This window comes from Cajanus cajan, chromosome 2 (genome assembly GCF_000230855.2).
Source record: "Cajanus cajan strain Asha chromosome 2, NIPB_CcT2T_4, whole genome shotgun sequence".
Taxonomy (NCBI): domain Eukaryota; kingdom Viridiplantae; phylum Streptophyta; class Magnoliopsida; order Fabales; family Fabaceae; genus Cajanus; species Cajanus cajan.
In genome coordinates this window covers 65,980,817-66,007,121 of record NC_138518.1, presented here as the reverse complement: position 1 = coordinate 66,007,121, position 26,305 = coordinate 65,980,817, and the positions used below count along the sequence as shown (strand labels likewise).

General features: G+C 28.8%; 3 protein-coding genes across 3 annotated transcripts; 1 reads left to right on the top strand and 2 right to left on the bottom strand.

The window, feature by feature from the left end:
• Positions 1-1,421: 1,421 nt before the first annotated feature.
• LOC109815511 (nodulin-26) lies at positions 1,422-3,245 on the top strand. Its single transcript, XM_020380261.3, has 5 exons — positions 1,422-1,606; positions 1,759-1,983; positions 2,179-2,376; positions 2,701-2,762; positions 2,886-3,245. Exons 1-5 carry the CDS (start codon positions 1,490-1,492, stop codon positions 3,088-3,090), a joined length of 807 nt encoding a protein of 268 aa, XP_020235850.1. The 5' UTR covers positions 1,422-1,489; the 3' UTR covers positions 3,091-3,245.
• Positions 3,246-15,451: 12,206 nt separating this feature from the next.
• On the bottom strand, positions 15,452-18,720 carry LOC109815520 (seipin-2). Its single transcript, XM_020380270.3, has 3 exons — positions 18,197-18,720; positions 17,245-17,945; positions 15,452-16,125 (listed from the first exon to the last, which is right to left on the bottom strand). The coding sequence occupies exons 1-3, from the start codon at positions 18,591-18,593 to the stop codon at positions 15,646-15,648; spliced, it is 1,578 nt and encodes a 525-aa protein (XP_020235859.1). The 5' UTR covers positions 18,594-18,720; the 3' UTR covers positions 15,452-15,645.
• A 1,770-nt stretch (positions 18,721-20,490) lies between these two features.
• On the bottom strand, positions 20,491-25,280 carry LOC109815507 (ankyrin repeat-containing protein ITN1). The gene is made up of 4 exons (XM_020380255.3): positions 23,854-25,280; positions 23,204-23,613; positions 21,733-22,723; positions 20,491-21,144 (listed from the first exon to the last, which is right to left on the bottom strand). Exons 1-3 carry the CDS (start codon positions 24,350-24,352, stop codon positions 21,905-21,907), a joined length of 1,728 nt encoding a protein of 575 aa, XP_020235844.1. The 5' UTR covers positions 24,353-25,280; the 3' UTR covers positions 20,491-21,144; positions 21,733-21,904.
• Positions 25,281-26,305: the final 1,025 nt, after the last annotated feature.

Genomic DNA, 26,305 nt, shown 5'->3' with positions numbered 1-26,305 from the left:
CGGGATTGTCAACATCTTTAACAATTTTTTACAAAATTGGATACTTAATCCCATTTGTTTTCCACCATCCAAGAATGTCAAAAATAGTACTCATAGGCACAACTTTTTCTTCTAAGTAGAGCTTTATTTCAAACTTTGTATTTCAATTGTATTATCCACAAATGTGTTATAATTATTGAGAAAATTTTTAATATTTAGATTATCCAAGTTTGACTTAACATTTGCTCGTGAAGTTGAAAATTTCAATATTCTTTTAGCTTTAGTTTGATAGTATTCAAATAATGAATAACATAATTTTTTAATATTATTAATTTCAATTGAAGATAAGTTATCATAAAACCTAGGAAAAAAGTATTTTAACAACTTCAACTTATATGTTGGATCTAAAATAATAGCAATATTATTATACTAATTAATATATTTATATATATATAAATTATCATTAAATAATTATATTGTATTGTATTATATATATATATATATATATATATATATATATATAATATTATGGGGCGAGGCGGGTATCATAATATCCATACTCGCACTCGTACTCACTAAATTTTGTGGGTCTATACCCATCCCCATATAAACAAATATTTATCCGCCACATATGCAGGTATTTTTACATGTGTCCATAAGATCCAAGTCCATTTTATCATCCCTACATGTGAGATTGCTCCAACAAGAGAGTTGCTTCAAGCAACTAGAACTTCATTGAAGCACCTTGACAAACATTCCCCCGGAGATGCTCTTTTAAGCTATTACCTCTTGTCCTAATTATAAGTAACATAAGACAAATAATCAAGAACAAGAAAAATAATTAATATAGTTACTTTTAATTAATTTTATCATAAATTCAAATTTTAAAATGTACCATTTTCTTTGAGCAGTTGTTATATTTAATATTAGTTATAAATAAATGTATAAGAATTAAATAAAAAGTATAAAATAACTTTAACCTTGAATAACTTTAAAATTAATGATTGTTGTTTATAATTAAGATTAAAAGAAATCTTTATGTATAAGATTATATAGAGATTGTATAATCTGCTTCAATTAATTTATAAGAATAATTTATATCCTCTTAAAATAAATTCATTTTTTCAAATAAATTTATTTTAATCAAATTAAATTATAAATTTTTAAAAAAATTTATAAACTTCCCAAATCTCATGCGAAACACATTCTAAAGATTTAAGTCGAAAGAGAGTGAAAATAATTCTTATAAGAAGACTGAGTCAAATTTTGAAGATCGATTTTTTAAATAAGTGTTTACTATTTTTTTAATTTGTAAAAAAAAAATCTTAGTTAATAAATTTTTAAAGGAGTATTTTATTATTGGATTAACTCTGTTTCCCTCACGTGTATAATCTTCATGGGTACAACTGCGTCATTATATAAGTAGATCACATTCGACTTTGCTCTATCAACTTCTTCGTAACGCTTTCTCAGTTCATTTATCTGCTCTTTCTTTGTTATTCTGTTCGTAATGGAGGATACTTCAGCAACACATGGTAACCATGACGTGGTTTTAGATGTAAACAAGGATGTCTCTAGAACAACTCAAGACTCGCGCTCTTGTGTTAATGTTTCTTTCCTGCAGAAGGTGTGTCCTATTTTTATTTTTTTTTGGCTGAAATCTCCTTAGCTCTTTTGAGATCGAATAATAATAATATATGTAAAACATTTCATATAATAATTTGTACAATATTTTTGAGATTGGAAATGAGAAATGGATTTGTTTGTTGATGGATGCAGTTGGTGGCGGAGACAGTGGGCACATATTTCTTGATATTTGCGGGGTGTGGTTCAGTGGTGGTGAACAAGAACAACGACAACATCGTAACTCTTCCTGGGATAGCAATTACGTGGGGACTGGTTGTCATGGTGCTCGTTTACTCTGTTGGTCACATCTCTGGTGCCCATTTCAATCCTGCTGTCACCATTGCTTTTACCTCCATCGGAAGGTTTCCATTGAAGCAGGTCAACCAAACTCAACATTTTTCCTTTCAACATTGATTATTGGTTAAAGTAGGTTGGAAATCAGAAGTCTAATTAGTTTATCAAATAAAAAAGTGGTAGGAAGAGAAGTGAAGAAAATGGTAATTAAAGTTAAAAGTTAAAAGTGAAAAGAAATTGTTGTATAATGAATGAATGATCTTCCATTTAACATTGCAGGTGCCAGTTTATGTAATAGCTCAGGTTGCTGGATCCACACTTGCAAGCGGGAGTCTGAGACTAATATTCAATGGCAAGCATGACCATTTTTCAGGAACACTCCCAACAGGGTCTCACCTCCAATCTTTTGTCATTGAATTCATAATCACTTTTTTCCTTATGTTTGTCGTATCCGGAGTTGCCACCGATAACAGAGCGGTGAAATTTCTTATCCCATCCCTAAATTTTGTTTAATTTCCTGCTTCTCTGCTTATACTTAATAATTAATTAGCCTTTAATTTCTATAAAATATTTTGTTTAAGCCAATTGGGGTTGACATAAAAAATGGAATACGGACTACATAAATTGACTTGTTGTCCAGATATGTTTACAGCTTTATGGATCATTGGAAGAATGCTAGAAGTGTACATCACACGACACATTATCTTATACGAAACAAAGTTCTATATTTGAATATTTTTGTCTTTCTTGGACCCAAACTTCTTGGCTTTGAATTATCGATTTAATTTTTTAATCTTGCAGATCGGTGAGTTGGCCGGGATTGCTGTTGGATCCACTGTGCTGTTGAATGTGATGTTTGCAGGGTATTATTATCTTATTCAGTGAAAGATGTGAACACATTTTGGAGGCAAAATAGAGGTCAAAGTATGATCTCATTTGCGTATAATGGTTGAACAAATTTATAAGATTAATATTATGTATGACAGGCCAGTGTCAGGAGCATCAATGAACCCAGCAAGAAGCATAGGGCCTGCGTTTGTACACAATGAATACCATGCAATATGGATATACTTAGTGGCTCCAACTTTGGGGGCTGTGGCTGGTGCATGGGTCTACAACACAATTAGATACACAGACAAGTCACTGCGTGAGATCACCAAGAGTGCCTCTTTCCTTAAAAGCAGAGAGTAGTGGCTTAAGCAATTTGTGGACTAGAATGTTATTTAGAGGGGTGTGGATTTTGCAAAGTAGTTTCTCTCCATTTTGTTTCAGGCCAGAGTAGAGGAGTGGAGTATGCATTGTTGCAAACACATCCAAATAAATAATAAAAAAATATAATTTATCTCCTTTTTCACTCTGTCAAGTTTATATTCATATAATCACTAGATTTTAGACTCTGCCTTGCCTTTTTTATTATTATTTAAAGTTTTATCTATCTATCTATTATAATAATAATAATAAATTATTAATGTTAAGTACATATTGCATTTTAATAAATATAGTAAATATGAAAATAAATACTAATTGGTGGCCAGAGCGGTTATTAATTTTAAGATTTTGAAGTAATTATTTTGATTTACGTGTATTATTATTACTGTGCATGTTATTAAAGAGTTATGAAACATAAATTTAAAACAGTGATTACAAATAATTAACCTTTTCTATGTTTTGAAAAGTGTAAAAACCTATTTTGGTCCCTCGTAATGATTGTTTGTTTCAATTTAGTCCCATTTTTATTTTTTGTCTCAATTTGGTCCCTAATAAATTAATTAGTTTTAATTAAGGACTTCCGTGCAAATTATTTAAACGGAATTAACTGTTGGTCACATGGATGTCATGTAAATGAATAGGTGAATGCCACGTGGATACCAAATATCGTGAAAACACTTGGAACCAGAACGACCCGTTCTGAAACCAAAACGGGTCGTTCTGGGTGCACTTTTGGTATGTTAATTTTGCATTTGAAACCGGCTGTTCCAGATGCAAAATTAACACACCACCAGTACATCAGAACGGGCCGTTCTGGAACTCAGTGAAGGCAATAAAATACTCTTTATTAATTTTATTAAAAAATATAATAATTTTGAAAAATATTTTTTTATGGTAAAATTTTTAAAATTACTTCTTTTTATAAAATACAATTGTCTTATAAATAGAGTAGTAACTTTTTCTTTTTCTCTTTATAATTTTTTACAACTTATTTAAAATTAGAAGAATAAAATAATAAAAATTAATAGGATAAACATAATAAAATTATTAATTTATTTTCTTTTAGTGTCCTCTAAATTTGTACACTCATTTAAAACAAAAATATTTTATATGTTAATTTGAATTAATTTAACGAAGTATCATATGATTTTTAATTTTTATAAATTTTTTTATAAATTTGATCTATACATGAAAAGCTTTTTAATTTAACAATTAAATTTTTAAAAATTTGATATAGAACATTAATTATTAAATAAAATAAATCTATCAATACTTACTCTTGAAGTAAGTAAATTTTTTCTTCATTAAAAATGAAGATAATTTTACCACAATATAAAAAACAATTAAACAATAAAATAAAATATATAAAAAATATTAATGTATTTATTATATTAGATATAACAACATAATTAAAATATAAATAATAATATATATTTTATAAAATTATTAATATTTTATATATAAAAAAAAGAATGAAAAAATTTTTAGTGGGGGCAAGTGTCCCCACTATGATTAACTTAGATCTGTCCCTGCATGTGGTTGTGTGGTGAAATATTAGTCTTATGTATCCTCTTTCTTTACTTCAGGTTCTACCTCTTCAAGAACAGGTTGTTGTTGTTGTTGTTGGGGTACATCGTTAATGATTTCAAGAAAAAATACCATGTCATTTCATCCTTTACTGTATAGTGTTAATTTGATAGTAAGTGGTTTACTCTAGTTTGAAATGAAATAAAATCTGCTACCATTGTCTTTAGTGATACACTGCATTGTCCTTAATGATACATTGTATAGCCTAATTGTTTAGCAATTGAAGTTATTAATTTCCATGGACAATATTACCAAATTCAGTATTTGAAATGCTTTGTACCTTGGATCTTTTTCCTTCCACGATTCACAACTGTGAACTATAATTATTGATAGTTTATGTTTAGCAGTCTGGAAATAGAACGACCCATTCTGAAACCAGAACGGCCCGTTCTGGTTGCACTTTTAGTGTGTTAATTTTGCACCTGGAACGGGCCGTTCCGGATGCAAAATTAACACACAAAGAGTGCATCTAGAACGACCCGTTCTAGTTTCAGAACGGGTTGTTCTGGTTCCAGTGTTTTCAAAAAATTGGCATCCACGTGACATCCACTTATGCATTTACGTGGCATCCACGTGGCCAACAGTTAACTCCGTTTAAATAATTTGGACGGAAGTCCTTAATTGAAACCAATTAATTTATTAGGGACCAAATTGAGACCAAAAATAAAAATGGGACTAAATTGAAACAAACAATTATTATAAGAGACCAAAATAGATTTTAGCCTTTTGAAAAACTTCTTTCACACAACACGTTTGACAGTATATATATATATATATATATATATATATATATATATATATATATATATATATATATTAACAAAACCAAAATGCGACTAAAGTTGATTAATCAAAAGAATTAACAACATTAATATTTCATGAAATATATGTCATAAATTAAATAAGGATACAAGAAGAATTTGATAATAAATAATGTTGAGACTAATAAGCATACAATTGAACTCTTTATTGATTGCCGGTATACTAATGGATTTAATGGCGAAAACTTGCGTCTCTGGTCCTTAACTGTCGATACTATCTTTCACGTGAGGTAACTCTACTCGAGTTGGATAGCATTACTTTAGGTGACAAAAGACAATTTTTTTTTTTAAGTATTTAATGAAATTGTATATACTCAAATTTCCCATACAATACCAATAACATGATTAACTTAAAATAATCACATATCAATCGATTCATATTAAATAATCATGTGTTAATTGATTCACATATTCAATAATAAATTAATTTTATAAATTCAAGAAATTTAAAATTCTTGATATTTAAATTATTTTGATTTTAATTTCTAACATTCTAAAAAAAAATATTTGGATAAGTCAATTTTAAATTTTTAAATTTTTAAATTTTTAGTTTAAATATATTAATTTGATTTCATCATGGTAAAACTGATTTTAAAAATATATTCATATGTTGGAACTTTTAAATTAAATTTTATAAAAATAAATACTAACCAATTTTAAAATATTTAATAATTTTAAAAACTAATATTAGATAATATTTAATAATTTTAAAAATATTTTTAAATATTTAATAATTAAAAGAATGAAGAGATAAGAGATAAGATAAAATATATAAGTCAAACAAGAAAAATAAATATGAAGAATTTTAAATTCTTAATTTTTTGGAAGAATTTAAAATTTTACTATTTTAAGAAATTTCACAAATGTTTAGATTAATTTTAAATTCTTTCTAAATTTTCCATCTCCAAACAAAACAATTTATCTCAAAGAATTTGAAAATTTTCAAATAAATGAATTATCCTATATAAATTTCTCATCCAAACATACTCTTCAATTTTAGTTGATAATTTGGTATTGCTTTCATGTAAAAGTATAAATGTTGGAGTTTCAATTTTTTTTTAGTCAAATTACATCATGACACTACAAAAAATATTACATATAGTGATATATAAAAAGTTTTATTATAAGTATAATATATAGATATATATGTATATATCTAATTGACATATAATTATACATCATTTTAATGTTAATTTTAAATTAGATTTAATAATATATTTTGTGTGTCACTATAACTTATATTTATATTTTTTAATGATATACTAATATATATTACTTAAAGAAAATAACTTTTAGTAATAAATATTATATTATTATATAATAATTTTTTATAATATAAGATTTATTTTAACATCAATTAAAATCAAATGAGAAATGCTACAGCGTCGAAATTGTGGACCGAAAATTCCTTTTTGAATTAATTATGATTCACATTTATAATTTTTTTAATTAAAAGAAGAAAGCTTTTTAATCGATCGGAAGATGATTCGGAATGAATTTTGGAAGGTTATATAATTTTTCAAGTAAAATATATAAAAGTAGAAAAGGATAGAATCGCACGGAAAAGGATACGATATGACATGTCTTTGAATTATAGAATTTATTACTAAGCTTACATGACAGCTCAAAAATTCAGAAATATTAAGTCAATTGTAAAATTCTTTTAATATTTATCAATCAATTATATAAAAATTGAAATTGAAATCAGAGATAACCAAATTAAGAAAATTGAAAATAATCTTAATTTTTTTTTATATATTTATTGCCTGGTTTTCAACATAGTGTTTTAGGGATTTTTTTTCAACCTTTTATCACTTTTAATATATCTTTTTTATTTTAGTTTTAAATTGATATTCAATATTTTTAAATAATAATAATAATTAATAATAAATTTATATTATAAAATTATTTATTATAAAATTAAAATACAATTTATATATTAAAAATATTTATTTATTATGATTTATACTTATAAAACTAAAAATTATAATAAATGAATACTTTGAATATATATAAATTTTATTATATTTACAATTTTAAATAAATTAAATAAGTATTTTTAATCACACCAAAGTTATGATTTAGAATTATAATAAATAATTTATATATTGTGATAAAATATTATCTTTACTTCTTGATAGTTTCTTTTAAAAAATAAAATTTAATTTAAAATTAAGGACACAAATGATAAGTTGAAAGAGGTGAAATGTAAAAAAGAATCCTATAAATATTTTTTTGAAGAACACTTCCTATAAATACTTTCATTCAATATAATTATTTTAATATATATATATACACTAAAAATATTTATTTATAATCAATTATAACTGTGTAAATAAATATTTATTCTGTGAATTACATAAATTAAAATACTAATAATATTTTTTTAATACTTTAAAATACTAGTAATATAAAACTTCAAGTTTATTAAAAATAAAAATGTTAGCTTTTTTGGTCAACGTTTATGTAATGTCCAAGTTTACTTCATCAAGTTTTGTGTTTAATGCTATTAATGTAGAACAACGGTTGTGTAAAGTTCAAGATTAATTTATTAAATGTAGTATTTAATGCAACATTTAATGATATTAATGTATTTTAAAAGGTAGGTTTCAACTTAAACCAATTTTATGAAATTAATTTGTATTACTTATATATTTTTTATTTGTCTTATTTTTAGTCAAGAATTTGAATTTTTTTCAATACATTCCTCATGTTTGACACTATTATATTTGATATGTGAATAAATAATAAGCAATTTTTTTAAAAAATTATCTAGGATAGACATGACTTGTAGGATTGAGTTAGATAATAACTCATTTTCTAAGCTAGTATCAAAGTTATCCTAAATCTGCTAAAAATGGGTCATTAGTATTTTTACACACATCAAATCTAAAAATATTGGATATGAGAGGATGTATTTGGAAAAATTCAAGTTGCAGACTGACTAAAGATAAAGCCAAAACAAAGTATATAAGTAGGACAATTCTCACCTTATTATAAGTCAATTTTTTAAAGGTTAAGTTCAACCTCACATTGATTATAAGGCGTGACATTCTAAAATAATACCAGAGTCATTCTAGATGCACTAAGAAAAAGGGTCATCTAATATTTATACATGCATCAAGTTTAGGAGTGTTAGGTGTAACAAGGTGTATTGGAAAAAGAAACTCAAGTTTTGCCTATCCTAAATCAATAAAAATGGTCACCACCATTTATCCATGCATAAAGACAATAGTGTTGGGTGTGAATTAAAAAAAACCTAAGTCTCACATTCACTATAAATAATGTCAAAATAAAAATATATAAGTGAAGGATAATTTTCATTTTACAAACCAATTTTATAAGGATTAGTTATGTCCAAATCCATATTATAAGATGTCACATTGTAAGAATATAGTATTTATTAAATTAAAAGCAACTTTAAGTGAGAACACTTATATGAAAACAACTAATAACAACTCTAATATTAAAATAAGCGACTTAAATTAAAGATTAAAAACAAATTTATCCATACTATCACCATTATAATTGTCTTTATTATTATCATTATTTTTAGAATCATCTATATTGTCGTTGTCATTACCATCACCATTATTATAACTTAGGGTGATAAAACCAATAAAGTCTTTGTCTTATGCCCTAACCAATATTTTTTTAGCATATATATATATATACTCTACCCGTTTTTTATTCATAGTCGTTTTGTCAGAATTTGTCATTTTTTTTCATTGTCATTTTACTAAAATCAATGACTTATTAATTTTTTTTTCCTCATTTTTACCCTTGATAATTAATGTATGTTTACTGAACAATGTGCCTATTTATTTCTAATGTCTACTTATTTTTTCTCTAACTACCTATGTAAAGTTAATGTTACATTTAAAAGGACAATATATTTCCAACGAAATACTATAAAAAAATAAAGAGTAGAATAAGAAAGTAAATAATAAATATTTTTGAAAACTAAAATATCAATCATTTCTTTAAGTTTCGTGCAAATGACTGTGAATAAAAAATTGAGGGATTATAATTTAAGTCGCTGCTTTCCGGACTGCGATAATAACAATTGTAACGTTTGGCACATATTTTCTTGATCCGGTCCCTCATTAAAGTGCTATTATTGCACTGCGACTGCTTTAGTTATCTTTATCTCATAAAAGATTAAGAAAAATGTTTGTATTTAATTATTTATCTTCTTCTTTGGGGTAGTAATAAAAAATTATTGGTACGTTTGTAATATTTTAATATATATAAAAATATAATATTAAAAATGCTATTATAATTATACATAATTTTAATATTAATCTTGAATAAAATTTAATAGTATATATTATGTGTTATTATATTGTATATTTACATTTTTAATAATATATAAATATATATTATATTTATAGTATAGATAAAAATAATTTTTAGTAATAAATATTATTTTATTATAAAATATGTGTCATTATATGATGTCGTAATTTTTTTTATAGTAATATATTTTGTGATAATTAATTTGTTATTTTTAATCATGATTGATTCTTTTATTAATTATTTATTAAAAAATATAATCAAATTATTTTCTATATAAATATTCCCATCCATTTAGAAAGACTAAATAATTATATCTCTTAGTTAGCCGTCTCTATTCTTGATGATTAATATTGTTGATTTAATAATAAAAAAATGCGTGTACTATCTAAAATGATTATTTATAGCAAATGACATCAAAGTTTATTACAAGAATAGAAAATCCCACGGTTAAACATTAATTACAAGAAACATATGAGGAGATGGGATGCAACGGGAATGTGTTGTTCCAAGCATATTTGAATTTGACACTATTTTTAAAGATTGGTAGACCATTGTTAAGAAGACAGAAGCCAATTTGTGAGCCTCTCAAAAGTGAAGGGTTTTCTGGCTTCAAAAGTGAAGGGTCTACGGGTTCAGCTGAATGAAATTGAAAGCAATTCAAGAACACATTTGATTGAGAACATGTTGAGCATGTGTTGGTGATGACCACAACCCACTCTGGGTATTTTCCATGCACTACAGCTCCAGTTTTAGATTGACTTACTTTCAGATCTCTGAATGAACATTGACTGTATCCTGATATCATGATGCATGCAAGAAATTATAACAACAATTTATAAAATTTTCTGTACTTTTGTCTCCAATCAAATCTTAATCCTTAATTTTCATTCTTTTATTTTTTTTAAGTAATGATGATATTAATATAAAATATTTGTTATCATAAATAGTAACAAATGTCTATTTAGGCATTGTCTTGTTTTTAATTGCACAATTTTTGTCCATTAATTTAAAAATAATATATAATTTTTATCAAACTATCAAATCTGCACACAAGTAATGCACTAATAGATAATTTTTAGTTATATTTTTTTTTATCCCATGCATGTATATATACGTAATAACATGATAACTTGAAATAATATTAATTGCTAATTTTTTACATATGCAACTTTCCTAAATTTTAACAGTTAACATATGCAGAATTGATAGTTGAATAAAACTGTGCTTTTTTAAACTGAAAAATTTAGAAAAAAGAGATCAACATTGCATATTTAAAATTAGAGAGACTATTATAACAAATTAAGAATTAAAGACAGACCATTGCAATCTAAAAATTATAATAAGATTAAAAGTATAATTTAACGTAAATAATATTTGCTTCATGTAGCGGAAACATTACCTTGAGAAATGAGAAGAAGAAAGATAACTACGTTGAGAATCTTAATGGTTGAATTGGCCATTGCAAACAACACAAATGCAAGTTTCAAGAATTTGTTTAAGCAAAGTATATTATTACTTCCGGATCTATCTATAAGAATCAATTTTAAATATATATATTTATTTAATATGAGACTCAATGTATATATTTTTTTTTTAACTATTTTTATAGAGGTGTATTGGTTTATAATTTTATAAGACTATTTTAACATGTATGAAAAGTCTTGTACATTTTATAAAACTTTGTAGAAATATAATGATTTAAAAAAAATTAAAAAATTTATAAAAGTGTAATGACTTTTAAAAAAAATAAAAAGAATTTTATAATCAAGGTTTTGTTATATACATTTTAATATATTTATATCATAATAATTTATAAGATTTTAAAGTACAATATTGATTTTTATGAAACAATATAATTAATAAAAAAAATAACATAAGCAATAAAGTTTGAATAAAGAAAAATAAAATCAATACAATCTTTTAATAAAAAATTGATTTTAATTTTATGTCCTCTAAATAACATTCTCCCACACACAATCTCCAATTATTGATATTTTCTTATTCATGTTATTGAATTCGAACAATATGTTCAAATTTATGTTATACATTAATGGATAAAATAATTAAAATTGACTCAGCATGATGGGCTACTTCATTGGCCTATTAAGTCAAGTTTAGTTAGACTACTTATTTTTAGACTTGAAAAAGATTGAACCAATTTGTTCTAACCCGATAAACCAATCAAGTCAGGCTAGACTAATAAAAACTAGGTTGGAAAGGTATTAGACCTATTTGGTCTCATGAATTTTAATATTTTTTCCTTAAAATTAATTGTAAAATTATTGAAAAATACATAATCATTTTCAAGTTACACACACACACACATATATATATATATATATATATATATATAAGAAGATATATGTTTACTTTAGGAGTAAGTTTACTTAGATTTACTTCATTCAATAATTCATGTTCTACATCAAATATTAATGATCCGACTGTTGAATTTAAAGTTTTTAATACATAAATTAAATCTGCAAATTTTTTAAAACTTTAACAATAATTTAATACTTTGTTTCATTAATTTAAATCAATGTATAAAATAATTTTATGATTATCCGTCAATTTAAATTAATGAAATAAAGTATCAAATAATTTTCAAATTTTTAAAAAATTTACAAATTTAATCTATTCATTAAATTTTTTAAATTTAACAGTTGAATTGTTAAAATTTAATATAAAATATTAATTATTCTTCAAATTTCACATATAATAAAATGATCTCTAACCTTAAACATTAAATTACAAAATATATATATATATATATATATAAAGAAGGGTTGAAATATAAAAATTTATTACATAAAAAATATAATAATTTGATTAAAGTTTTTTAATTTTTAATTAAATTTTTTTATATAATAAATCCTTTTATGTAATAAATCTTTATATTCCAACCCTCCTCTATATATATATATATATATATATATATATATATATAAATAAAGTTCATATCATCGATTCGCTCATGACTCTGAATTGATCGTGACCCTGATATTCTTTTCATTTTGTATAGTTCCAAGAAAGAAAGATGTGTGTATGGATATAGTATTTATTTTTAAATTTAATAATCTCTAATAATTTAAATTTAATATCCTCTTTAGAAATCGTATTTTTAAGGTAATATTAACGCAAATGCAAGTTTCGATTAATAGTTTCTTTTAGGCAAAGTATGTTATTTGTATATATCATATGAAAAGTCATACAATTATTTATCATTGGTTATAGTTATTAAACTTAATAAATATATTATATATAATAAATACAATAATAATTATTATACATAAATTATTTATTTGTACATTTATTAAAATTCATCATTAATAACATTCAATCCAACAATATATTAAATATTAAGTATTATTTTAAAAAATATTAAACCATCCTCCCATCTTATATTAAAAATTACACTTCCTTCCACGATAGATTTTAATATAAAACTTTACTCATTTTTTAAATTTTTTTATTAAAATTTCATTAATTTTTGTTAAAAAAGTTTATTACCAAAATACTTTTTACAATAATATTTTCTAATATAAATAAATATTATACCACCCTCTCTTTTTATATTAAAATATACATTTTTCTTCCTTAACAAATTCAAATATATTATACTTTAATAATTTATCTCTTGATTTGTATAATTAGTTATTATTTTAAAAATTATTATCAATTTTTTTGGAATTAACTATAAACCATAAAAAATATTATTATTATTATTATTATTATTTTTACAAAATATTTTTAAATTTATATATATAAATAAAAATATAATATATATATATATATATATATATAAATAAGTATAATCAAATACAAGTATTAAGATAATATCTAATCAATGTAATCAATGTAATATTTTAATAAAAATTTAAATAAAATAGTATTTTCATTATATAATATTAATTACATATATTAAATGTAAATTATATATATATATATATATATATATATATATATATTAAAAGTAATATATAGGTATTAAGATATTATTTAATTGTTGTTACTAATAAAATATTTTAAAATTTCCAAATAAATTAGTTTTTTATGATAAAATATCATTTATTATATTTAATTAATATAATATTAAAATATGTATATTAAATATATAATTTTAAATAAATATATTTATATGAAAATATTATTGCATAAAATATAGTTATTAAAAAATTTAATAATAATTATTCATTCAATGTATTAAATTATTAATGATAATTATTAATACAATAAATTATTACAAAGTTTCAAGTTATATATAAAAGTATACATATATAATTTATTTTATAGTTCCTATTTTATTTATTATTTTAATAATTTAATTAAAATTTAATTATATATTTTACAACTTTTAAATTAGGTGAATGAATGACAATGAATTAGAAATATTTTAAAGTATATTTTAAATAAAATTATATTTTTCATGAATAGTTATATTAAAAATATAATTTTTTATGAATATTTAAATTAAAAGTATATTTTAAATTCTTTTAATAATTATTCTTTAGTAATGTTAAGTTAAATCTAAATTAATATGACAGTAGAGTAATAGTATAATATTTATATCTCTAAGAGATAAAATCACAATTCATTTAATATTTTAACATATGAAAGATGAATAGCAAAATATTTATATCTCTTAATAGAGGTGAATGTAATTTATATTAACGATGTTAAGTTAATGAACTAAATTATATATTTTAACAAAAGAGAAAGTAGAATATAACATTCTCATCTATAATTTACTTTAATATGATATAAAAAAAAATTTACTTCGTTGTACATCTATGTAAACTTTACATTAATAACATTCAATACAACAATATATACATCATTAAAACTTTTTCTTAAGTCTAGTTTACATAGATGTTAGTTTATGTAGTAGTGTATTCAATCATATTAAGGTATCAAAGTTTTAATTTTATGAATGTAAAGACGCAATTAAAAAAGAAGACTCACCGAAAGTAGTCAATTAGATTTTTTTATAGAAATTAATCATCCATCATGTAAAAATCTTTCATACCAAACAACTTTTTTCCTTATTTCTCAGTTTATTTATTTACCTATCTATTTTACTCTTCGAGAACCAGATTGACACTTTGATTTACACCACAAGTTCGTCATAATATATATATATATATATATATATATATATATATACAGAGAGAAAAGTTCAAATAATATCAGTATTAGATTGTTCAATAATTTATATTAATTGTGAATTATATAAAATTTTGTATCAATAATTTATATATATATATATATATATATATATATATATATATATATATATATATATATTTGCGGAAACTGCATTCTTTAATTGAAGAGAACGTCGACCATTTTCTTCGATGAAGGAAAATGTCAAATAAAACAATCATCAACGATTAATTTAGATTAATATTGTGAACATCAATAACCAATGACTTCAATGACAAATGTAAAATAATTTTGCGTTGTTAGTCAATTAAAAATAATTATTATAAAAATTAACAAACTTAAATTTATAATTAAATTACATTGTAAAATTATTTTGCATCTCAATGCATAACCTATTTTTTCATAATTGTTATTGTCAGTTATGGTTAAACATTTTGTCTGATTTTCTTAAAGTAAAAAAGATAATAAGAAGAAAATTATTGATATGGACAGATTTGGCCATGTTACATTACATTTAAACATGTACACAAGTGATTTGGAAAGGAAAAAAGTAATTTAAGTTACGATGCCTCACTAAAGATAGGTATACGTGTCAGAAAATGCTAGGTTATATTATTAGACGAAAAAAAATCTTCCATTATTGTCAAGAAGCCAGGGAAAAGAACTAGACTCAACTTGGTGCCTGGAGATTATTTAAGGTACCACGAGCAGAACCACTCCATTGCCTGATTCTTGGAATAATTATAGGCAAACAACACACTAGAACAAATAGTAACTCCATCATGAATGTCACCATTGTGATCCATACAAATATGATCATCTTCCAATTCCATATAATCCTCTTGAATAAGGGAAGTTCTGATTCAATAACTACTGATGAATCATATATTTGAGGAATGCCCGCACCAGGTGGATATTCTGCTCGCTGCTCAAGGGTTACTTTTAAGCATGAAGTAGGTACATCCCCTTCAACAAAACCTCTCATCTTGACATTCAGTGTCTGGGTTTCTGATATATAACCAGTGACAAGAGGTGCAAGCTTGAGGAATGTCATGATTAGGCGGATAGGCTCACTTATGAATTTTAACATGCAAGGTTGGTTTGAACTCCAAATTGATTTGCCATCATAAGACAAGAAGTCTACCTTGATCTATAAAATAGACGAGTCAAAGAAGAACTCAAAACCAAGCAACAGGAAATCATGAACTGTTGTGATTATCATCATAGTTCAGATTTTTAAGCAGAATGATACAAGTTCAAGGAAATTACAATTTTAACAGAATAATTACTAAAGAAATCACGATCAAACAGCCAAAGAGTACAATTGATTACCTTATTTGCCTAATAAACCTAACTAATATCTTAAAGCACCCACACCTCAATGTTAGGAAACATAGTACGTAGACAGAAATAAAAGAACCACTTCAGTTAAAAGTTTTAGCTTTTATGTAAAAGCCAGCGAATTGTCCTAGTCTCTAACACAAGCTCACAACCTTCAACGTGAAGGCCACACTTGGCATAAATTATGGAACAGGATTGTGCCGATAACTCCCTACCCTCTTGTTATCAATTAAAATTAAACAATTAGATAAGGACACCAGAAATTGAACTCTCTTAGCCAGTTCAATTCCTTAGAAAATCCAAATGAGTTAAAGGGCATACAAATCCTTCCAATAACAGCTTGAGCCACAATGGCACAGGTGCATAGCCATAGCAGAAGCTATTGAACTCTTTAAAGAAACGAAATAGTGAAATTCAACAATCATGTTTATATCACTTCTCGGAACCAAACTCCAATAATACTTGAACAACGCAAATAAGAGAGGAATGCTGGTGATACTCTTGCTAACACTTTCTTTATTACTGGTTGAAAATTTTATTGAAAATCATAAATTTTAGTGATTCCTATCACTAAATCAGAAGAGACTTGTTAAATGATACCTGTGATCCACAAAAATTTGTGTTTTTTTAATAAATTTCTATCAATAATAGAGAGAGAAAAAGAGAGTTGTTAGCATTCCTTGTTAGAAGATATTGAGAGTTAAAACTAGGACCAAGTTGCCATCCAAACCCTTTGAAGTCATCCTTACATAACTATCTTCAAAATATATACACTAGCGACACAAATAACTTTATTCACCATCAAAGGTCCCCATATTAACATAGTAACATGCTAACATTACACATATACATTAGAACTACTGAACTAGTAACACATCATGCAAGAGGTTCAAGTCAATCCAAAGCTTCTCTAGATTAAAACAAGTACCTGAAAGACGCCAAGATTTGTATTATATTCCGACTCCGGCACAACCAATGAAACAGCGACCTGCACCTTTTGGTTAGCAGGTATAGCTCTCCTACCCATCCACTCTCTAACAGCAATGCCATTCTCAGAATCTTGCCCACCCCCAACCCCAACACCATGACAAGACATTACAGGCACAAATGCAACAGGACTCTGCTTGGTGTAATCAAAGTTCAAAACCTGCCTCATCTGAAATGGCTTCTCCACCAAGCACCTCAACAAAAACCCACTCACCATAAGGGAACAAACCAAAAGACAAAACAAAATGCAACAAACAAAGATTGACCACAACAATCCCCACCCACACCTAAATGCAACATTCCACAATGACTTGTGCTCTCTCAACCATCCCTGAGCCGAAGGACCAATGCACCCCCAAACACCACACCTCACTCTACCCAAAATCTCCCACAAAAAACCCTTCCCTTTTATAATTGTCCCAAAAGGGTCCACGAAAAACATGAAAGCGTGTAACATAAACCAAATTGGCCACTTCACCAAAACAACGAAACAATTGATTTGAAACACAATTGCCCTAATCAACAACCCCGTTACATAATCAAGAGAATTCAAAGGGGAACTACTGACTACCGCCGCTGAGTCAGCGGAATCGGCGGCACCGTCGTCGTTATCGGCGGTGGTTAACGTCGATTCCTCGTTCCCTGTAATAATAGGAAATTAAGGGAATTAAAAATATAGGATTAATTCTGTTATTAGTTGCTTTTTGGTTTAGAAAGTAGGTAATTAGGATTATGGCCGGGGGAAAAGGTTATATCGGTGAGAAGTCAGAATTATAAATAGACCCTATTGTACAGAATTGGGATTATGAATAAGAAGTTCAGTATTCAGTTTCCTCTACAATTTCTAAGAAAATTGTGAATGAGTGAGTGCAATCAAGGTTAGCAGGTATAACCTTTGACATTCCCCTCTTCGGTGCCAACGCTTGGAGGTGAAGAGGGACGGTGATTCTCTTGATTTGAATCGCATTTCTCGGGAGAATTCTCGTTTTCCTTCGAAGTTCCGAGATTTTGATTGATTCGAAGGTTCGTTCCGGCGCCAGTGGTCGAATTGCCGTCAGAATCAGTGTTCGTGGGTTCCCTCACCGGTGAACGACGGCGGTTTGAACGGCGGCGGATTGAGGTCACCGGAGATGGAGAAGGTGGGTTGGGGCCGGAGAGAATGGAAGCGGAGGCGGAAGATTCCGGCGAGTTATCGGCGGCGCCGGAGCAATGGTCGAAGGGGCAGTGAGGAAGCGCGTCGAAGAAAACGTCGTCGTTTTGGCTGTTTGGGCCCGAAAACGGCGCGTCCATTGAAGATATTGTGATCGGATTTTGAACTTGGGGGAGTGGTTCATTTTGATACCACAAAATTGAGAATTTTCTTTCTGAAAAAGAAAGTATATATTCAAGAATACAAAAATCATATTCCAAAACGAACACAAAAAGATTGTGGTATAAATAAATTACATGGCTTTTCGTCAGTAACTTTTCTGGGGTATATTTGAAAACATTTCCTCCAAATTTATATTATAAGAAAGGAAGTGATGATGAAAATGAATAGTTTATTTATAACAACATCTTCCCATTACTACATTTTTATTTTTTTTTAGCAATATTTTCTTTCTTATATTTATTAAAATATTATTATATATTGAATAAATATATTATTTTTTAATAATTTTTTTAAAAAAATATTATTATAAATAAAGTAATATTTTTTATTTTAATATTATTTTTTTTTTATTTTTAAAATCAAAGTCTCATGTCGAATAAAAAAATATCACACAAGTTATTTTGTAACATTTTTTTTTTTGAAAAATGTTACTACAAATAAGTAATATTTTTTTATCTCAACATTATTTATTCTAATTACTTCTAAAATCAAAGTTTCACATCAAGTAAAAAAAAATATATTTATCTCATTTTTAATTGTTACTCATAATTAAAGTCTTATATCAAGTAAATGAATGACTTATAGAGAGTATATATAATCATATTGTTATACTTAAGATAAATGAACTTTGATATTTTATATATAACTAGTGATGACTAATTAAGAAGGTATAAGACATTCTTAAAGAACTTGTGGAAGTTTATTTATGAGGTATAAAAATATAATAATTGACAATAATATCTAAATTAAAACTAATTATTATTTTATAAAATTAACCAAAACTCAATAACATCATTAAAATGTTATAAAAATATTATTTTGATAACGTTTAAAAAATGTTGTCTAATTATATAAAAATATTATTAAAAATCGTTAACATAGACTATATACAACATTTAATAATATGTTAAAAAAGTAAATTAACAATATTTATACACAGTTAGATAACAGTTTTTAAATGTTGCTAAAAGTTCTTTGTGTTATAGTGTTACTTCCAACTTTTTAAATCATTCTTGTAAAATTAATGAGCATCATGTGTTAACTAATAATATTCCCTTTCGATTTTAATGAGCTTTCACTATATATCATTATTGTTCTCCTCCTTCAAATTAGTTGTTTCATTCATTAGTTCCACCTCCATAAAAGTTGGATCTTTTGAGCAACCATGGCATCCAATCAGTCCATTTCCTCATTTTGTAACAAAAACAATACTCTTTTTATTAGAGAGCTTTGATATCGTATCAAAATTCATATATATATATATATATATATATATATATATATATATATATATATATATATATATATATATATATATATATATAAATTGATGCAAATAACAACAACTTGGATGTCATGTTTCAAAAAAGTGATACAAAAAAAGTGTTTTCCCTTATCACCTTATATTTTTTATGAGTTGCGTTATTTGAATGTATGTTCATTGTACTAATTAAGAAGTACTTTATACATACTTATAAATATCTATGTACCGGCGCGTTTGCAAGTAAGTCAAGGAAAACAAAGATAGGAATTTTCTTTCTTGGCCATTGCCATAAAATTAGTTTTCTAAGTTTTGAGTGTTTTCTCTTTCTCTTCTTCACATATCCCTTTATTTCTTTCAAAAACATCAAAGCACCTAGTTCGTTTCAATTCTTAAACTCACAATGACAATGACGATGAGTGGTGTGCGTGTATGGAAATGTTTCGCGACTGACTTCCTTGAAGCAATGGGCGATGGTGGAACAAGAGATATGAAGAAGAAACAAATGTAAGAATCCAAAGGATCAATTTGCAAAAGAATCACAAAATAGATCATTACATTATGTTAAGGAAAAATTGAACACAAGGATAGAAGATACAACACAAAATACATTAATATATAGAAAACAATGAAAATGCGAATGTAATGTAGATCGACACTTTTAGCCAACATCCATGGACAAACTTAAAAACCACCCCCTAAACCCTATGTTCTTAAACAGTTATATATAACTAATTTTCGTCCTTTCTCTCGTGTACTAGACTCATATTTTTCATGTTCCAACTTATTAGAATTGGATGGCGGGCTAATAAGAGTATGAATTGGGTTTAATCTATATATGTCAAGGATAGGAGATGTATTGTCCAAAATATTTGAATCAATTAAACTCAATTCTATGCTTAAGCACACTTATGCTTGTCATTATTATTTAATCGATGCAGGAGTTTTATATAATTCTCCAATAGTATTTTTTTTCCTTTTTAATCATTTAAGAAATTTTGTGAAACATGTACCTACTAAAAAAAGTCGGTGATGACTAATGACTTAATTTCAATTTCTGACACAACTTCATCGTGTATAGCCCTCCAATTACAAAGGGTGAGCATACCAACTGTACACTATAGTTTCCCTTTCTAATTCAGCATTCCTGCAATGTAGGAATGTCAGCATAAATTAACGAATTAGCCTCCCATCCTAAAGCCTCATTCCTGCAAAATAAACGAAACCTGGATGATCAATTTCATCTATATCATTTATCCCCCGACAATATAATCCTATCGAAAAACAGAACATGTACAGATTAATTTTTTTTTATTTATTAAAAACTAATATTATCCTTTTGGAGGAAAAGAAACAAGAGACAAAACTAACCCATTCCCCCATCTCATGGAAGATAACAATTAAGGTGCTAAAAACTAAAAACACTAAAGCCACGCAGATCCAAATCCACATTACCAATTTGCAATTTCATGACTATTAATATTTTTAACCAGTACATCTGCATAGATGAAACACCCAGTTTGTATATGAGAAATTCTGTAACTAGAACTCATCAAATAATTTTCAACTAAAACAACATACTGTATATGTAATCTAAGTCTCAAATATATATTAGCCCCTGAATTAATGTATACATGCATATGTAGGACTATGTTAAAGAATATGTTTGATTAATAAGGAATTGCCAAGTCATATTGTAATAAAATCTTAAACGGAATACAACTGGAAACGCGTGCCATAAAGATATAATTCATGTTATTTATCAAACTAATTAAGAATGATATATTGATACGTACCAACGAATTTGGATGCTTTGTTGATTACTCCCCCTTGAAACGCCATTCATACAAATACACAGACACTTACTTTGGGATCCAAGTGTTTGACTTTAATTGTTCCTCAATGCCTTTTGAATCTCCAAAAGCAAGCATAAAAACATCAAACTTCACTTTAAAGCTGGACGCATCATCAAATGGCATAAATTGGCTTTACTTCTACATCAGTTTCTGACCCGGAGTTTGTTCCGCCCAAGAACGTGTTCTTATTTTTCTTCCACCCTCTATGTTTATTCTTAAGCACATAGTACGTCATAGTACCAAGAACACTAACCATTGTAACTGCCCCAACAACAGTGACAAGTATTGCAGCCCACTTGTGATGCCTACCAATCACTATATAAGACGCTGAAGCGAATGCAACAGTGGTGCATATTGACGCCAACCACATCATCTTGTTGATCACCTTCATAACCCTCATCTCAGACTTCGTTCTCCCTCTCACAAGTGTGATTTGAACCACCACAACAGCCAGTGAAGTAAAAAGCGCAGCGGAATTTGAAATGAAGAAGATATCAAAGGCCATCGTGCCTACCATCACTGCCACCCCGCTATCAGAATCACCACCGGGAACACTGAAGATGGCAGCAAATGCAAGCGTGGCAAAGAGAACCGCAACCACCGTTACTGTGTTGGTGGCATTGTTGATACCTGCTCTTTGCAACTTGCGCAGCTCTTTGGCGATTCCGTTTACATTCCTGTTTGTTTTCCGAGTTTGTTCAAGCTGCGTGCGAACGTCCTTTCTGATTTGTGTCACGGTGTTCCTGATGAGTTCATCCTTCGGCTGGTTGAGATTGTTGGCATTAACTGCACCGTAACGAACTAGGAAATCTTTTATGTATAGGATTTCTTCAGATGCTGGAAGGGATTGGGCAATATCAAGAGCTGTTTTGTGGTCCCTTGTTAAGGCGTTCACGTTGGTGTCTAAAAGAAGTAATAGCACTTTCACTATCTGCATGAAACTATATATGAAATCATATATATAGAGTTTAATTTCCATGCATTAATATATGACAATAAATTGAAGACAAATGATGAATCAGAAGTCATAATTTATCAAAAGAGTACAATAAGAGTTTTACATTCTCTATCAAATTAAAAATCATTGTTAATATGATTTTTAAAATAATTATTATAAAAGTTAATAAATTTATTATATGTATAAATTAATTTGTAATTAGATAATAGTATAAAATTATTTTATGTCGTAGATATATAACCTATTTTCCTTTATCAAAAATCAATGGTTGGTGTAACTTCTAAAATAATTATTTAGAAGAGGCAAAAACTCACGGTATATGACAGTTGGTCATTGGATATATAGAGTTTACTCTCAACATATAGCATGTAAATATATGATGCAGAAAAATATGAATAGGAATAATACATAACGTTGCTCTTGAATTGTTCAGTCATAGACAGTGTACAATACCTCTACCCTCTTTTTCCTTGTGGCTATGTGTAATGCAGTGTTGCCAAACTTGTCTGGCAGCATGACAATTGCTGCATCAGTGTTAAGAATCAACTTCACCGTTTCACAACTCACTCCCTTCACTGCCATATGCAGTGCAGTTTGCCTTTTCTTATCAGTTCTTCTAGCAAGTTGTGGATCCCTGGCGAGCAATAATGTTACAACATCGACATGTCCTTGGCGAGCAGCCAAATGAAGTGCATTCTTTCCGTTGGATCTAGATAGTTCCAGTTGACTAGGGTCGCGTGACAACAAAAGTTTAACAACACTCGTATGTCCTCTTGTAGCTGCAGATATTAGAGGGGTTGTTTTTGATAGGGAACATGTCTTGATCAGCCCCGGATCACGGTCTAGCAGCAACTGAACAATAGCTGAAAACAAAATAATAAGAATAATAATAATTCACATGAGCCATTCTCATATGATCATTATTCTAACCAAACATTTTGGTTTAGTAGTTACAAGAAATTTATCTACTATTAAGATCGATTCTTTTCGGTGTTAAAATAATAACAGGTCTAGCTAGTATGTGAAAATGTAAGTTCATGAAAACAATTCGAGAATGATGTGAAAAGTGAAGAAGATTTGATTAGGAGGTGGTTGTTACTTACATAGGTGACCACGGCTAGCAGCAACATGCAAGGGATCAAACCCTAGATCATTCTTCAACGAAACCCCTTCGGAAGAAGCATAGTTTAGAATATCGTTGACAACATCAAGGTGGCCTCTATCAGCGGCAATGAACAACGCAGTCTCTCCCAACTGATTCACATCATTCACGATGGCCGACCTTATCGCCGCAACCTCGGCATCGAAATCAGCGCCGCTCAGCGTCCCCACCATCTGGTCATTGATCAGGTTAAGAATCTCCCTCACGGCCACGGCGTCGCCCCGCCGTGCCGCGAGGTGGAGCTCGGTGTCGTTGTGGCGGCCGATGACCTGCCTCACGTACTTCTTGCCGGCGTTGGAAAGGCATTTGCCGGGGTTGGAGACCAGAAGAGGGTTGCCGGAGCACGAGAGCAGCAAGGTGTCTTTTCTTGGGGTGTTGGGTTCGGTTTCCATGGCCATGGGATTGTTAGCATTATTCTCTGCACCCTTGTCTGTGTCCATGATCGAATCTAGCTATCATCCACATTCATTCACAATCATATTTTCATCATTTGATTGATAAAATAAAACAAAATCACGTACAATCATGGATATGCAATCATGCATGATGAGTGAGTGACTCAAGAAAATCAGCCTCTCGATCCGCACTATAAGCCGAAGCATGTTTGTGCGATAAGCATTAAGCAATGCGTTGCGTTAGTTTTGCTGTGTGTAATTAATCATATATTTCATGCACCAGTCAACGCAGCGCCAAACGTACGATTTCTCTCGTGCAAGAGTATAGTTAATTATACGTAAACAACTCCACATCATAAACGCTTATATTATTTTATTCTCCCTATTTTTTCTACCATGTTGTATTTGAATAAAAACCTAAAAATAATTCGACTTTTTATCTATTATTTTTAATTCTATAATTTTAATCTCTTAAAGTATAATATTTTTATGGAAATAAAAGTATATATAAATTATTTTTTATTTATGAAAAATAATCTTTTGTTTTTTCCTCCTATATTTATAGAATATACCGTATGGGCCGACCTGACCGAACAATTGTATGGAACCGACCCGGCCGAGCACTCTAATTTATAACCGAATAGTCCGTGTACCCGATCACACCGACCATTCACGAAATGGAACATCTCGTTGTGCTCGGCCGAACTGACGACATTCACCAGTATGATTACGGAAGGGTTAATTTGCATAATACGCCAGGTTAGTCCCCTAATTTTCCGGGGCCCAATCCCTAATCACGGCCCAACAACAAACACTATAAATAGACCCCCTCTTAAGGTACGTAACTAACTTTTCAACTACCGCATTTAATACGCCGAGCACTTACTTGAGCGTTGGAGTGTCTTTGCAGGCACCCCCCCTCATTTCGGACTACTCGGAGAAGGACGAGAAGACCTAGACCCCGGACCCGACCCGCTACAACAAGGATAATTGGAGTGTGTATCCTAACACCGGAACATTTGGCGCCCACCGTGGGGCCGAAGAGACGTTTTCAGCCCCTTTTTACTCTACGACTGAGACCGAGATATGGTAACAACGCGCAAAGGACAATCGGCAACGACTCACCCGATTCCTAACCCCGAAAGCAACCCCGTCATGACCAACCAAGAGCGCTACCCGTACGGGATGCCTCGGACCCAACCGGAACCTGTGATACAGCAGGTCCAGCCGAACACCAGTCAAACTCAATCGAACTTTCAAGATGACTTGCGAGCACTTCGCGAGGAAATGGCGGCCATCCAAAGGCAAAGAGAAGCCGACGCCCGAGAGCTGGCCGAGCTACGCCGGCAGAACGCTGAGCTTCGGCATCTGAACCAAACATATGTGCCGACCACTCCTACGCTCGTAGAAGAGTCCGCCTATCATGCCCCAACAGACCAGGTCACCCGAACCCCAGTCACTTCTTTGATAGCCAACAAGGCCGACACCACCGTTCACTCCCTAAGGCATCCTTTTTCCAGGAGAATCATGGAGGCAACACTGCTGGACCATTGGAAGAGCATGCCGATTGAGAAGTACGACGGATCCTCCGACCCAGAAGAGCACTTGAATGTTTTCTTGACTCAAGCAACCCTCTCCACTCAAGACGATCTCTGAAAGGAAGGGCCCTGGTTTGGTTCACAAGGTTACCGAGCTCTTCCATCGACTCGTTCAACGAACTGTCTTCCCAATTCACTCTCCAGTTCGCAACGAGCAAGCCGTACAGGACGACCTCACTAGCCTTAGCGGGGGTTCGTCAAGAGAAAAAAGAGAGTCTGAGGACTTTCATGGACCGGTTTAATAAAATCGCAATGGAAATCGGCGACCTCAACCCTGCCGTGGCAATGGACCGGCTGAGCACGGCACTCAGGCCCGGACCTTTCGTAAATAGTTTGTGCAAAAAACCGCCGGTGGATATGAATGATCTCCGACGCCGAGCAGAAAAATACATGCAAATGG

What these genes read in the sequence shown, in the direction of transcription:
- LOC109815511 (XM_020380261.3), top strand. Translation starts at nt 1,490, where the DNA reads ATGGAGGATACTTCAGCAACACATGGTAACCATGACGTGGTTTTAGAT. An exon ending in ATGTTTCTTTCCTGCAGAAG is followed by an intron (nt 1,607 to 1,758) that starts GTGTGTCCTATT and finishes TGATGGATGCAG; the next exon opens with TTGGTGGCGGAGACAGTGGG. An exon ending in GAAGGTTTCCATTGAAGCAG is followed by an intron (nt 1,984 to 2,178) that starts GTCAACCAAACT and finishes TTAACATTGCAG; the next exon opens with GTGCCAGTTTATGTAATAGC.
- LOC109815520 (XM_020380270.3), bottom strand. Translation starts at nt 18,593, where the DNA reads ATGGACGCGCCGTTTTCGGGCCCAAACAGCCAAAACGACGACGTTTTC. An exon ending in CGAAGAGGGGAATGTCAAAG is followed by an intron (nt 17,946 to 18,196) that starts GTTATACCTGCT and finishes CTATTATTACAG; the next exon opens with GGAACGAGGAATCGACGTTA. An exon ending in CAAATCTTGGCGTCTTTCAG is followed by an intron (nt 16,126 to 17,244) that starts GTACTTGTTTTA and finishes TCTATTTTATAG; the next exon opens with ATCAAGGTAGACTTCTTGTC.
- LOC109815507 (XM_020380255.3), bottom strand. Translation starts at nt 24,352, where the DNA reads ATGGACACAGACAAGGGTGCAGAGAATAATGCTAACAATCCCATGGCC. An exon ending in TGCTAGCCGTGGTCACCTAT is followed by an intron (nt 23,614 to 23,853) that starts GTAAGTAACAAC and finishes TTTTGTTTTCAG; the next exon opens with CTATTGTTCAGTTGCTGCTA. An exon ending in CAAGGAAAAAGAGGGTAGAG is followed by an intron (nt 22,724 to 23,203) that starts GTATTGTACACT and finishes AGTTTCATGCAG; the next exon opens with ATAGTGAAAGTGCTATTACT.